Here is a 14,407-nt window from a genome sequence, read left to right as displayed (position 1 = left end):
CCTGCTGAAAGGACTCATTATTATCATGGTAAATACTGGGAGAACAAAGGGACCCTTCTCAGCACAGAGGGCTATCTGTTATTGTTAATTGGATGTTTTTGATTATGGTATTAAGTTGGTCAAAGTAGTACAGCCTGTCGTTTGGGCGTGAGTTCATTTGAGCAGCTTCTCTTAATCTGGGAACTAAGTAGCACATGCTCACAAGCCTCCTTTTTCTGAGTTGTTGTGAAGGACATGGGCAAACTGTAGCCATCTATTTGAAGAGTTCACCATCTTTTGGGAGGGTGGAGGTGAAGAGTATAGGAAAGATGACACAAATTTTGATAGCTTTTTCACGTTTAAGATTCTCTGGAAAAGGATATGATTTGAATTAACATGAAGCCCTTCCATTGTGGAATTATAAACATGGTTCCTTGTTGGAATTGATGTGTTTCAGTTCTCAGCCAAAGACTAGAAATATTTGACAACTTTGGGGAATGGGTGGTTGCATTATCTCTGTGAAAAAACACCACATTCTTGAGCACAGTAAGGAGCTAGGGTGAAAGGAAACAACAGTGGGTGGAGAGAAGAAGACATGGGTTCAATTTTAGTTCTGCCATTAACAACCCATGTGATCTTCACCAGGCAACTACCTCCCTGAGCCTCAGCTGCGAAGAAAAGGTGTTGAGCTGTAAGGTCCTTGTGAATTGTGAAATACTATTATTTTAGGAAAAGAGAAGATTTTTTTTTTTCTTTCCATTGTGAGTTGCTCCAGAGCACTTGGATTTGATAGTTGAATTATCTGAAATCAGCTTTCCCTGTTCCATTAGTGAGGGCATGGGTCTTCCAAATGCAATGCAACACAACATCTTGCAACACAACATAGGGGTTGTTCCATTGAGAAATGAACCCTATGCTTAGAATTCACTTTCCAATTTCTTTCAATTTTACTTTCAGGATCAAGAGCAGTAAATTCTTGATTTATTTTGTGTTTTCTCCTTGCAGTATTATAGATATTCAGGTAATAATTCAGGTAATAATAAAACCAATGCCTTTGAATTTTCTCCCCTAAATTTAGTCTAATTCTTTCCTGTTTTATTTTTATAACAATATTTGTTATTATTTTCTTTCATCTGGGAAGGTCTGGGAGGCACTTGGGACAGTTGATTGTAATATGACCTAATAGACAGGACCTTGTTTAGCTGAATTATTTAATCATCATTAAAGCCATTTCATTTCCATGATCTTAATTTTCCCAAATATCACCTTCCCACATCATGGCCTGTAAGCATTTTAAGAAGCTTATAACTGAAGCACAGAGTGGAACATTTAGCAAAGAACATAAAAAAGAAAACAAAATAAATCAACTTTTATTACATTTATGCTTTCAAAAGATAGGGGTATGAGGCATACTATGTTTTGATGCTAACATGTGCAGCCGAAGGGGGGAAAACTTGGGGGGAGTATTAATGATGTTGATATAAGTTATGTTACCTGAATGTCACATTTGATTTTGGTGTTTTGGTTCAAAAACAAAATTATAATCTTATCACGAAGTTTCAATATATTAGAGAAACATTCATTTGAAAAGCTATGAGTACATAATGATACACACTTTTGTCTCTTCCTACAAGTAGCTGGTGATGATTTTGTGGATCCTTTCTCTTAAGATTAGGGTATCTTTTACATTCTGGTCTCCTCTAGAGGTCGATTCATGAAGTCTTGAATAGCCTGATGCAAAGGAAGCCATTTTTTGATAGACATTTTCAGAGCTGTAATCCAGCTGCAGAAATAACAATGCAGGACATGTCATTAAAAAATTGTTGGACTCTAGGGAGGAGAAATGTTACAAAGTCTTTTATTTTCTAATTATTTCTCTTGGTTATTTAGTTTGAGATTAATAAGTAAACAATGCTCCTTAGGTTTTGGATTGAACAAAAAGGTAAAACACCAAATGAGAGGTATGCAGTTATAGCTATGAAGTAAAACTATGTTAATGTAAATAATAGGATCAGAAGGGGGTGTTTGTAAATAGTAAATAACAAAGGTATAGATCTTTTAAAAATATTAATGATATATTACTCTCTCTATTTAAATTTAAAGTTTTGTTGATCAAACATATAGTAATCAAATATTGCCATAGTGCAAAATATTTCTTTGTTAAATCCCGGAAACCATAGCAAACTCTCCAGTTAACTCTTTTTTCATCTCCTTTCCTTTCCTTTCATTTTCTTGGATGATGTTTTATAATATGTTTCCATATAAGATTTATTATAATGGTGGTTAATAAGTGTTATTTTTATCTGCGTTACGGAGAACTAACCAGTATTCCCCTCAACCCCAGGATTTTTTCCATCAGGGTGCCTCAGAAACATTAATAAGTTAATGTGTTTTGTGATACTCTGAGAGGGTAATATGATTTTTATCATTTCCTAAACTTAACTATTTTTTGTGAGAGGAGTATCTTGTGAAACCAGAGTTCCATGAACCACCTGTGTGAAACTCTTGCTCTTTTGCTTTGAAATATTTCTGTAATGACTCAATATTGTTTCCTGTTATTAATACCCACTCATGGATTTGGCAGTGAGAGCCAACTAATCCAACTATCCAACCTCCTCTCTTAGAGAAGCCAGTGGATTTTATCAGATAGGAGTTAACTCTATTTCATTGACCCCCACCCCCACCCCTTTTTAATATGCCAGTAGGAGCTTCACCTTCAAGGGAAGCATCTTAATCTGCTGCCCAGATTGTATAGCACAAGCCCAAGGAAGAAGATCTTGGCACAATATCTAACAATTCTATATTCATTATCCTCTCACTCTTGCTCATTCTTAGTCATGAGTGGAACAGGCAAGGTTTGCATAGTGGGAGAAGGCCTAGATGGATCCCTTTATCCTTCCTCAAATGGTTACTTGCTGAAGATTCTGAAATTCTACTTTTGGAGTTTTATTTCTTTGGGTTAGAACAGTGTATACAGTTCTTGCAAATGTCCCTGGAAATTTTGCCATACCCTCTGTTTTAATAAATCACTGTGAATTTCTTTATTAGCACCATTTTATCTAGACAGTTGGGAGAAGGTGTCCGTATGAGGTGAGGGATGGTCGCCAAGCAGTGGGAGGGCACTGGCTGCCTTGAGGACTGGAATTAGAACAGGGGCACTTGAGAGATGTAGGAGGAACTCTAGGTACCACACAACGCCTCCTCTGCCTCATGGTTTCGTCTTTGTAAACTTTACTGATATTTTTCCCCCAGAATCATTATGAAGCAAGTGCCCTTTTGTACATGCCAAGTTGGATCCTGTACCTATTGAATTAGATGGATAAGTCCTAAGTCTTTCAATGGTTTATTTATGACAAACCCAATGACTGACCACATTTATGTGAAAGGAGATGAAACAGTAAATCTGTGAATTAATAAATTATAACATTATAGATCACAGTATTAGTAGATTTTTTTCTTTTTTTTAATGTTGAAGCCTGAGTCAGCCTTGGGAAAAATTGTGAACTCCTTTTCCATTTGAAAAAGTACTCTAGAAGAGTCATCTTGTATGCACTGAAAGACAAAGATCTTGGGGAATATTAACTACATGAAGACTATGCAAAGAAAGGGAGAAGTTTAATGGAAGCTGTGGAGTTAATGTTGGGAAAAAGAAATAATAGTTTGCCAAGAAGTCTCTTATTAGGACTGATGAAGAAATATGCAGACCTTGACTTACCGTTGGTTTTCTGTTTTATTTTCTGCACAGAAATAGAAAGTCTTGAACTCTTCAGATGGAGGTTTGAGTTCAATTACTGACTGCTTGAAGCTAAGGGTCTGCTCATTCACCCTATATCCTTGCAGATATAGGCCACCTACAGAAGGTGAAAGAAAAGAAAAACTGGTGAGGAGAATAGAGAAAGAGTTAAGATGGAGAAAAGGAATCTGAAAAGGTGTCAAGAAAAAACTTGCTTCTGAAGGAATCTCTAGTCCCGCTGTCCCATTTTACAGATGAAGAAACTGACAGTCCAAAAGAGTAAGGATTTTAAGGTCATCCATTAATGATTAATGGCAAGACTGGTAATAAAGTTGGGATTTCCTAGTTTTTATTTTTGCCATCTTCTTACTACATGTTCATTATTTAGCTTTGGGTTACTGTGGGCCTAAACTAGCTTCTTTACCTGGGGAACACATTTTGAAGTAAATTTTTCGGTATCAAAGAGTGACACCTGCAATATCACATTAGAGGGAAATTTAATAATATTGGCTGGGAGAAGCATTAAGGCATCCTTCCTGAAGAATAGTGAAGAATGCCAGCCATTTCTATGAGCAACATAGATTCTCACCTTCTTTGTGCATATGCGAAGCACATTTAACATATGAACCCTCAGGGTGATGTGAGGGAGCCAACTTGAATTAAAATGAGAAAGAATGATTGGTTTTTTATTCCCATGGTCCTTTGAATCTATGTTAGTGGTTATGTATTGCTTGGCCTGAAATTTGTTTCTATTATTTGAGGGTTGAGGGGAGGATGACAATCTAGGATAAGGTGCTGAAAAATCAAAACACTTGTGTGTTTTTTTATAGTGTCTTGATGTTCTGAAGGAACCTGAATCTCATGCAGAGACTTCAGGTAACATCATTAGCAGCGATAATTAGATGTTTAAACCCCTCTCTCTTGCTAACTCTTGTTCTCAGGCCCCACCTCCACATCAGAGCCACTTTCGTGTATTGTACTAACAACACAAAATACAACTTGGATTTTTGCTTCTCTACACGATACCTGTTTCATGCCCATGTGTTAATAAGGAGCTGTGAAGGGAAAATTTGGTCCTTTTGAATATGGCTGACTTTTGTTTTCCTTTTGGTAACTCAATACCAATGTTCACTCTCAGAAAGTCATGTAGTTTTCTTTTTAAACAGAATGAGTGGCTCTTGGATTTTAAAATTTCGAGAAAAAACTAGTTTATTTAGATGCAATATTAAATTCTTTTACATTTTTCATTTAAAAACAGTCAATTTTAGAACTAACTTCTAGGAAAGCATTAATTTTAGAATTGGTTAGATTTTTTTTTCCCCCTTAGGTAGACCCCAGTAAAATGGTGTTTACCAAATCAGAGTGTGACTTCATATATATATATATATATGAAGTCACACTGATAAATATATATATATACATACACACACAAACTTTATTGAGTTATAGTTTACACATTATAAAACCCACCCATTTAAAGTGAACAGTCAATGATTTTTAGTTCATTAATGGAGTTGTATCATTTGTTATACAACATGTGGCCTTTTGTGACTGGCTTCTTTCACTTAGCATGATGTTTTTAAGGTTCATCCATGTTGTATTGTGTGTCCGTACTTTATTCCTTTTTATTGTCAAATGATATTCCATTGTATGGATATACCACATTTTATTTATCCATTTGTTAGTTGATGGACAATTGGGTTTTCTTCAATTTTTCTGTCTAGTATGAATAGTGCTGTTATGAAGACTTGTGTACAAGTCTTTGCATAGATATATGTTTTGGGGGTATATACTAGAAGTAGAATAAGTAATGTGCTAGGTGTTTCATGACTGTAAGATACCAAAAGACTTATCAGAGGGTGACTTTGCTGTCTTAATTTTCTGCTCCGAACTATAGTACACAGCATTTATGTGTTGCTGCACTGGTTTCTGACATCTTCCTGCTTGTGAGATTTCCTTTTCTCCTCTATACAAGCAGATATGAATACCCTCCCCTGCCTCTACTCTTTATGAGAATGGATAGCAGGTATTGTTCAAAATGTGTCTGCTACAAACAGGAAGGTTTTCTGACCTCTTTTCTAATCAGTTATAGGAGAGAAATGATTGGCAGTAAAGACATCCAATTATAATCCCATTACCTCATTTGAGGAGACCTATTGGGTTGGTCTCTATCGGTTACTAGGTAGCAGCAGTAAATAGCAAGCTGGCACAATGTTGGACAGAGATTTCTCCCAAGAGGTATGCAAGCATTAGTGTTCCATTTGTTGCAATAATGTAAAATACATCTTTTTGAGAAGTGCTCACAGACCTTGATGTGATTTATTTAAGAACGATCGTTAAAAGTCACAATTTGTTACTTCCAGCTTTTGCTGGAGCGAGATAAAAGGAAAAAGAAAATCAAGTGTATGGTGAATGACAAGCGGGTTTAGGCCTATGAAGAGGCATTTGACTAAAGGGCTTCTGGAATATTCATACAGTACGTTTTTTAATATGAGCAGGCATAGGCAAGCCAGTAATATATATTGTTAAAGTACTAGCACTTTCCTTGATAATAAGTAAGGAAAGGCTTCAGGGAATTGACTGGGGCTATTTCTCCAACTCCCACAATGCACAGAGAGGCTTATTTATCACGGTTGGAAATAAAATGTGGGATTAGTATCTAATGTGGTTTTTATAGGAAATCGTGGCCATGTTGCTTTTTATGTCTTGTTCTTTCCTCTCATTTCACTGTTACTTTTTCCCTGCCTTCCCTTTGTGGTCCTCAGTATTGTCTCAGCATCTCAGGTGACCGTTACAGGAAATAAATCACGCTCAAGAAGTGAGGTTGCTAAGGAAATAGAATGTGACCATGTTTGGGTAGAGTGCAGGGTGCTTGAGCACAAAGAGTAGAAGACAAAGCCAGGAGAAGGGTTTCAGAACAAAGTATAAGACCCTAGAGTGCTCTAAAGGCAACAAAAAACCATCAGAGATTTTGGAAAGATGTGAAATGATAAGAGCTGAATACTAAACAAACCTTCCAGTTTCTCCTACTTGTCTGTTTTTTCTTTTTGTTGGTATAACTCAGCTATCTGGGTTCAAATTCTGTCTGCACCATTTACATGCCCAGAAAACTTGGGCAAATGATTTAACCTTGCTAAGCATCAGTTTCCAAATTTGTAGGTGGGATATTAACCTATTTTATAGAATTGTTATAGTAATTAAGTGAAATGGTAAGTAAAAACAGTTAGAGTGACCAGTACAAAAGCTTTACTCACTAAATGATAACTCTGCTTTTGCTGATATTATTTTTAGGCCACTTATTAGTGCTGTTTTTGCAGCTCTCCAACTAGGACTTTGCTAAGTAGGGCCTCCTCTGAACTGTCAGTTTCAGGGAAGCCACCAAGTGACTGTTTTCAACTATTTTAAGCTTTTGGTGTCAGCAGCAGTCTCTGGCCCCAGAGTTTTGGAAGCCCTTTGTTAATGTTTTGGTTGGGAGTGATCTGAGCATTTAATCCTAACCATTTCTTTTCTAGCTATGGAAACTGCCTCCAGAAAATGAGCTTCATTGATTTGGTAATTAAAATGGTTCAGACTTTTGTAATACTTTTTAAAATAAAAATCCCAGTCAATGACTGCTTTGGAGGTTTGTATTATTTATACCTTCATTCCCATCCTGGTGTCAGGTGCTTAAAGCTGTGGGCTTGGGGTTGAATAGGAACAGCCCGTCTTGTAAGTGCTTAGAGAGCGATCTGTGTATCACTTAGTAGTTGAATGACATTTTGAGTCATGTTGTAACACTCTCAAAAAGGAAGGGTGATTAAGTGGTAGATAATCTTTGTACTGTTGATCCCAGTGATGAGAAACAGACCGTAGTGTGACGCTTGCCTTGTACTGCTGTTGTACCCTTCCAAGAAAGTCAAAATTGTCACAAGATACGCACTTCCCATTTGGCATGTCTGTCTAGCTTAATTAAACGCAAGCATTAATGCTAATAAAAAGAAATTAAATGGCTGAGATTGCAGAATGTTCACTATTTCTAATTATACAAGGATGTATTTATTTGGGAAAAAGTTCAAATGTAACTAAAACACCAGTAATCTCTTTTGTCAAAAATTACAAGAAGGCTAAATAATCTTTCTTGCAGAAATCAGGCACAATTGTTTCATTATTAAATTAAATTGTCTATGTTCTCATTTTGTATATATAGCTTTTACTATATACAAATAAATAAATAAATAAATATATATATATATATATAGAGAGAGAGAGAGAGAGAGAGCTTTTTACATAGAGAGCTTTATATGTAGAACTTAAGTCATTCTATGGGCGATTATCTCATTTGGTGTTCATAATAGTCCTGTGAAATAGATAGCTGTGTCCATTTTATAAACGAGGAAAGTAAGTTTTAGGAATTTAAGTAACTTGCCCAGGGAAAACTGACAGTTAATGTTCTTTTGTTACTCACTTATAAAGGAGAATAAAGTTTATTTTTCACCTGTCCGGGCAGTAGAAGCACGGGATTCAGGGTATCAGCTCTGGAGTTTACTTGACTGTGTTCAGACCTCAGCTTCATTCCTCACTACATGTGACCTTGTCAAGTTCCATAGACTTTGCAGACAGGTTTCTTATCTGTTACATGGGAATAATAATAATAGTACCTTTTCTCTGGAGGATAATTGAACTAATTTAGGTAAAGCTCAAAGCACAAGACTTGGTAAAGGCTCCATCAAGGTAAGATGCCATGACCGTTGTTACTGTAATTACTATTATTTCCTGGGACAATTGAGTCCATACCTGAGGCCTGGGTGGAGCGAATGCTGGTGTAGAAGTACAGGCAGCCATCCTTCAGGATGCAATAGAGCTGGACCCACATGTCGGCGCTTCTGTCCAGTTGGTGCAGAAGGCCCAGGCACTCTGGGTTCTTGATAGCCAGGGGAGGGAGGCTACTGTTGTGCAGCGTGACATATTCCCAGACGTGGTTCTGCAGGTACAAAGGGCGTATCTGACTGGTCATCCTGCGCCAATGGTCATAGATTCCCGGAGCCGGTGACATCAGCACCAAGGCTGTGTGACTTCAGAGAATCCACTGCCCTAACTGGTTCTATTGCTAAGCCACTGCCCTGACTGGTTCTATTGCTAAGGCGATCTGAATATTTGAACAGCTAACTAGCCGGAAAACCTGAATGTACCCATTGGCCATAGAGAACGCCTTCCTTCTCATGCCCATAGACATCCTATCTCTTTGGATTTTATTCTATTGTAAAGAAATCAAAAGAACATCAGTGGTATAGAGAAAGGAAATGGAAATGGGTCCCTCAGCAAAGATGGTTTTTAATGGCGCAGTCTGTAAAGGCTGATCCTGACTTGCTATTTCACTCACTATTGGGGTTGTCCTCCCAGCCTTGTTCCTGGTAGGTCTGCTGTGACTAATAACAGCCCATGGTTCATACTTTATCTAGAGCTCCCATGTGTGCAATGGAACAAGTTAAACGCCCAGGCCAGATTGGGCCCAGGCTCATGCTCACTGTTCTGGAAGGCCCATGATAAATCAGGATCCTCTACCCTGAAGGACAGCCCTGGGTCCACAGGCCCCCAGGGGCAGGTTCTTCCTGGGAACTTGACCTGAGGCAGGGGGCACAGTGCTTCATCTCTATCAGAATGCCCAGCTGGGTGCTGGCCAGTATCTCTTTATTTGGTTTCATTTTTGCTCTTTAGTTCTAACAAGGCAGTGAAAAGGTGTTCAAAATGCAGGGCTGGCTGTATTCTTTGCTGTGAAGTGGGGGGCCTGCTGGGAGTTCGGGTGTTCCCTTTTCACTCTGCTACGGATACTCTGAGTGCATTAGCAGAATAGATCCCTTTTAAAAATAGTGAGGCTCATTAGGATGATGCATTGAAGAGATGGATGAGTGTATTGAGCATTGTGTTCCAGGTAAAATGAAACATAAGTCCTGCTGTTTGTCATATGATGATGCCAGTGATTGTTCTGAAAGGACAGTTACAGGGCATGGGGCAGTCTATTCACGCTCAAACAATCCAAATTTTCCCAAGTATACAAGAGCCAAAATATGTACGGAAGAGAATTGATAGTAAATGCCTTTATCTTGTATGCCAGTTAGTGAGGGAATGGACATATTTAAAGGAAATCTATAACCTCATGAGAAATCATATTCATAGCATAAAAATGAAACAGTTGGGTATTAAAGCAATTCCCTGCCCCCACGTCATAGCAGTTGCTCAGAAAGAGGGGTATCAAATGCCTTAGGGGCTAATGTGATGAGTTAGCTGTTGATGTGAAGTTATCTATCGGGTCATAGGTCAAATCTCAGTTAAAAATTATATTGCTCAAGGCTAGGAATTGTGAAAAGGCAGGAACAGTGAAAGGTGGCCTAATAGGTCTTCGGAACAAGGATATGGACATAAAGCACTGCATTTCTGAGCATAAGGCATGCGTTTTCCAATACACTGCTCGGCCAGCAGCCTATCCTAAGACTGTCCTGACATTTGTACTCAGGGAATGAAAAGAAAACAGCAGCCGTGGTTTAACGTCATGGGAAACTACTGGACTGCTCCGTGTGAAACAGAAATTTCACCCCAGTTTGTGACTCCCCACGGAGCTCACTGAGAGAAATGTCAGACAAACCCCTGAAAAAAAAAAAATAGAACCACAGGAATGAAAGCTCCCCCATAGAATCGGAGTAGGAAACCCGTTGACTTAAAATCCTCTTTCCTAGCCTTTAGAGCAGATCTGAGAAGTCCCGGGGTGGACTGCATGACATCTAATTTGCTCCTTTCCCATTTGAGGAGAAAAGCAGAATGAAGGTGGAGATAAATATCAAAAACACATTACCTGGCGGACAGGATGGGCTGCTTTGTCCATTGTCTCAAGCCACCTGAAAGACAGTAAAATGAGAGGCTCTCTCCCTGTGGGGGCTGGATAAGTGCCTAAACCCATCTTTCAGACAGAACAGTCCTGAGGCTCAGCTATATTTCACACATTCTTACAAGATTGGTGTTAAGAGGTGGCAAAATCCCACTCCCACAAGGCATATGTAAAATAAATTATTCTTCTCTTTTACTATAGGTTAATTAGTACCTAAGAGAAAACTCACACCTTCTATTTTACCACCGGTGTGAACTTATTAACCAGCAGGTTTGATAATGACTAGCATCTTGACTGTAAGGCACTGGCTATTAAAATATGGAAAGACTGGTAAATAGCCACCGTCCTGAGCCCCTCCCCAAGTGTAGTTTGGACATAGGGCAATTACTAGTGCACCATTAGGGCCTGGACTTGATAAGTGAATTTTCTGAATCCTATCTCCTTAGCCATGCACCAGCCTATCCACCCCACCCCATCTTGCCAATCCTTTTACATTTTCTTTTAAACCCTGTAACTTCCAATCAACCATACTGCTTGCTCTTCTTCCAAAGCTTGATTTATCCCCTCTGCCCTCCTTGGTTCCATTTCTTGTTTTGTACACTTATCCAATCCTGTACCACACCCTTCATAAACTCCTCTCTCATCCCCACATCTAGAGACCTGCTCTCCCTACCCTCAATTCCTATGCCACTTGGTTTAATCCTATAGCACTTCTTAACTTCTATTCTGCTTGAAAAATATCAGAATAAATTTGGTAACTTTGGGGGAAGCTAGATGTGAACCATGACCGTATTAAGCTTTTCCAGAAAATGTGGAGTTCTAAAATGAGTTAGGAGAAGATGCTTCTGTTCTTTAGAAATTCTGTTAGAAAAAACTGGGGGAATAATGAAGAACCAAACGTTTCATACCTAAGAAAGAATTTATTGACTGCTGCTTTGAATTTGCTGTTCCCTACCCTACTTCCAATCCCAATAATTTATAAGACTCCTGGTGAAAAAGCATTCCCCCACCCAAAGTGAAACTGGTAAGATCAAAGATTAATGAATTACCTTTTCATTTCTTGGTTTGAGGCTGCACAGAGGCAAAAAGTTCTATTTCCAGATGGAGGCACACAGTTAAACACAAATGGTTTTCCCAAACTGCTATCAATGCCAACTTCTGCACCATCTAATTTTATTACCTCTAGAGGCGGGCATTTTCCTTCATCCTGTAATTGATAAGGAAGAGGTTCAGCATGGGCACTGCAACTAAGCAGATAAGGGAGAAAATGAGAGAGGAAATGGGGACTAAAGCTATTTTTTTGAATTGATTGTTCTGAAATAAAAATAAAACCAAAATGAGTTTTTGTAGATTATGTTATCCATGATATACTCCATGAAACTCCAAATTTTCAGCTATGATATTTTCCCACATCCCTTTTGAATAGCTTTTATTAATATGCACTTATTTTACGCCAACTTAGGGAATTATCATGAATTTGTAATGCCCGTTTTCCTATCCGAAAAAAGAATATCAAAAGAAATTGATATTACAAAATATATGTGGTTGGTAGTGACATGTGCTCTAGTTAGTGTCGAGAATTAACAGGTATTTCATGCTAATTGTGTGTCAAAACCTCTTCTAAATACTTTATATGTATTAACTGATTTATCTTCACAAATGCTCATGAGGTAGTTAATTTTAATCACCATTTTACAGATGAGGAAACTGCAGCATAGAGAGAATAAAGAACACTTTTCATAGTTTAAAATACCGTGATATATATGCAAGACTAAATCATTTCACAGATATTTAATTTGTGTATATTTTACAGTTATATCTCAAAATATCCTGCCCTTTATTCATGTCTTTTCTAGAAACAGCTATACTGAGGCATAATTTACATACCATAAAGTCACTCGTGTACATGTACAATTTAGTGATCTTTAATAAGTTTACAGAGTTGTGAAACCATCGCTACAATGTAGTTTTAGAACTTTTCCATCAACCTCCAAATTTTCTTTGAGCCAATTTGCATTCAGTTGCTATCCTTGCCCCTCCAATCATAGGCAATCACATGTCTGTTTTCTATCCCTATAAATTTGACATTTTCTGGACGTTTCATATTAATAGAATCATATATGCTATGTGATCTTTTGTGACTAGCTTCTTGTACTTAGCATAATGTCTTCAAGTTTCATTCACATTGTAGCACTTATTAGTATTTCGTTCCTTTTTATTGCTGAGTTATAGTCTATTATGTGGATAGGCCTCATTTAGTTTATCCATTCACAAGGTGATGGAAATTTTTCTTTCCACTTTTGATCTGTTTTGAATAATGCTGCTATGAACATTTGTGCACAGGTCTTTGTGCAGACATATGTTTTCATTCTCTTTGGTAGATTACTAAGAGTGAAATTGCTGGACCATATGATACATTTATCTTTAATTTTATAAGAAACTGCCAAACTGTTTTCCGTAGTGACTATACCATTTTACATCCCCACCAGCAAGTATATGAGTGTCCCAGATTTTCCACACCTTCAACAATACTCTGTATTGCTTGTCTTTTTGATAATAGCCAACCCACTGGGTGTGTAGTGGTATCTCCTAGTGGTTTTAATTTGCATATTTCCAATGACTGATGATATGGAACCCCATCTAGTGCAGAGGTTCTTAACCAATTTTAGAAAATGACTTCCTTTGAGATGCTGATGAAAACTATGGACCCTCAGCCCCAAAATACATAAATGTGTATATGTGCATATAAACACATATGCAAAAAATTTCTTGCAACTCGTGGGTTAATGGATACAAAGATATTCATCTAAAGGTAGTACTATCTCATAGTTGTATGGCTTTTTATTTTATGAAACATTTTCATGGCCTCTGTCTCTTATATGGTCTCTCATGGCCAGATTCCATTCTCACTAATCTCAGTTGCGGCCTTCGCCCATGATTCTGAATCTGCTGTGACCCTGAAAGCAGCTGCAATAAAAACCATGAGCACAGAGCCTGTGCAGGATGTGTGGGTGCTCCTGCAGCTGTACTTACTCACCTTACTCTTTTCTCTCCTTTCTCTAGCCCAAGCACCTTTCAGCTCCACTTTTCTGGAGATACAGGGGATGGAAAAGCTTCTCCATTCCTAAGGCTGCTTGGACTGTGGTTCCAAATTCCCCAATCAGATGTTTTCAAGAGATAAGGAACAACTGGAATCCTTTTTCTATCTTAGGGCCATGCCCTTGGGGTTTTCAACTCTTCCCTTCAGCAAAACTCAATCCTTCAGTTTGGCAATAATTCTTAAGTGAGTTCTGTTTGATCCCTTCCCTCTGTCTCTGCCAAAAGTCTCACTTATGTGGTACTGGAAACAATGACGATTTAAGACTCTGGTTTCTCCACTACTTTATAGTCTCCTTTCCAAGGCATGAAAAGGATCTAGCTCTATTTCTGTATACCTGAGCCAAATCAGACATCCAGCTGCTTCCTGTGTGCAGGATTGATTAAAATAGCAGGGATGCTGAAGGGATTTACCAAGGAATTGCTCACTGTTGTCCAGAAGCTATTGACTGAAAATAAAGGCACTTGGGCTGTGTATGCCAGATGGCCTCGCATAATATTGACATTGCCTATCCTGGAAATAAGATTTTTACAAGAGCAATCTCAAAGGTCATATTGCTCAGCAAAAGGAAATAGTAAACAATAATAATGACAAAAACCCAACCCAGAATGTATCTACTTCTAAATTAAATTATTTCTATAAAGAAAAATATAGACAAGGACATTTGTGTCAGTTTGCAACTTGGGCTCTCTGGTAAAAACAAATTACCTACAGATGTTTTTGAGTTACTTGCTTTGGT

At 38.0% G+C, this 14,407-nt stretch overlaps 1 protein-coding gene across 1 annotated transcript in view; it reads right to left on the bottom strand.

The window, feature by feature from the left end:
* Positions 1–1,173: 1,173 nt before the first annotated feature.
* Positions 1,174–14,407, bottom strand: part of LOC141570779 (uncharacterized) — a 97,175-nt gene continuing 83,941 nt past the window's right edge. Inside the window, exons 6-10 of the mRNA XM_074329202.1 lie at positions 11,621–11,778; positions 10,539–10,581; positions 8,486–8,672; positions 3,695–3,830; positions 1,174–1,762 (exon numbers count right to left, since the gene is read on the bottom strand). Of these exons, the coding sequence (XP_074185303.1) occupies positions 1,663–1,762; positions 3,695–3,830; positions 8,486–8,672; positions 10,539–10,581; positions 11,621–11,778 (624 nt within the window). The 3' untranslated portion in view covers positions 1,174–1,662. The remainder of the gene's footprint in view (positions 1,763–3,694; positions 3,831–8,485; positions 8,673–10,538; positions 10,582–11,620; positions 11,779–14,407) is intronic.

This window comes from Rhinolophus sinicus, linkage group LG03 (genome assembly GCF_036562045.2).
Source record: "Rhinolophus sinicus isolate RSC01 linkage group LG03, ASM3656204v1, whole genome shotgun sequence".
Lineage (NCBI taxonomy): Eukaryota > Metazoa > Chordata > Mammalia > Chiroptera > Rhinolophidae > Rhinolophus > Rhinolophus sinicus.
This window is presented reverse-complemented; position numbering and strand designations above follow the sequence as displayed.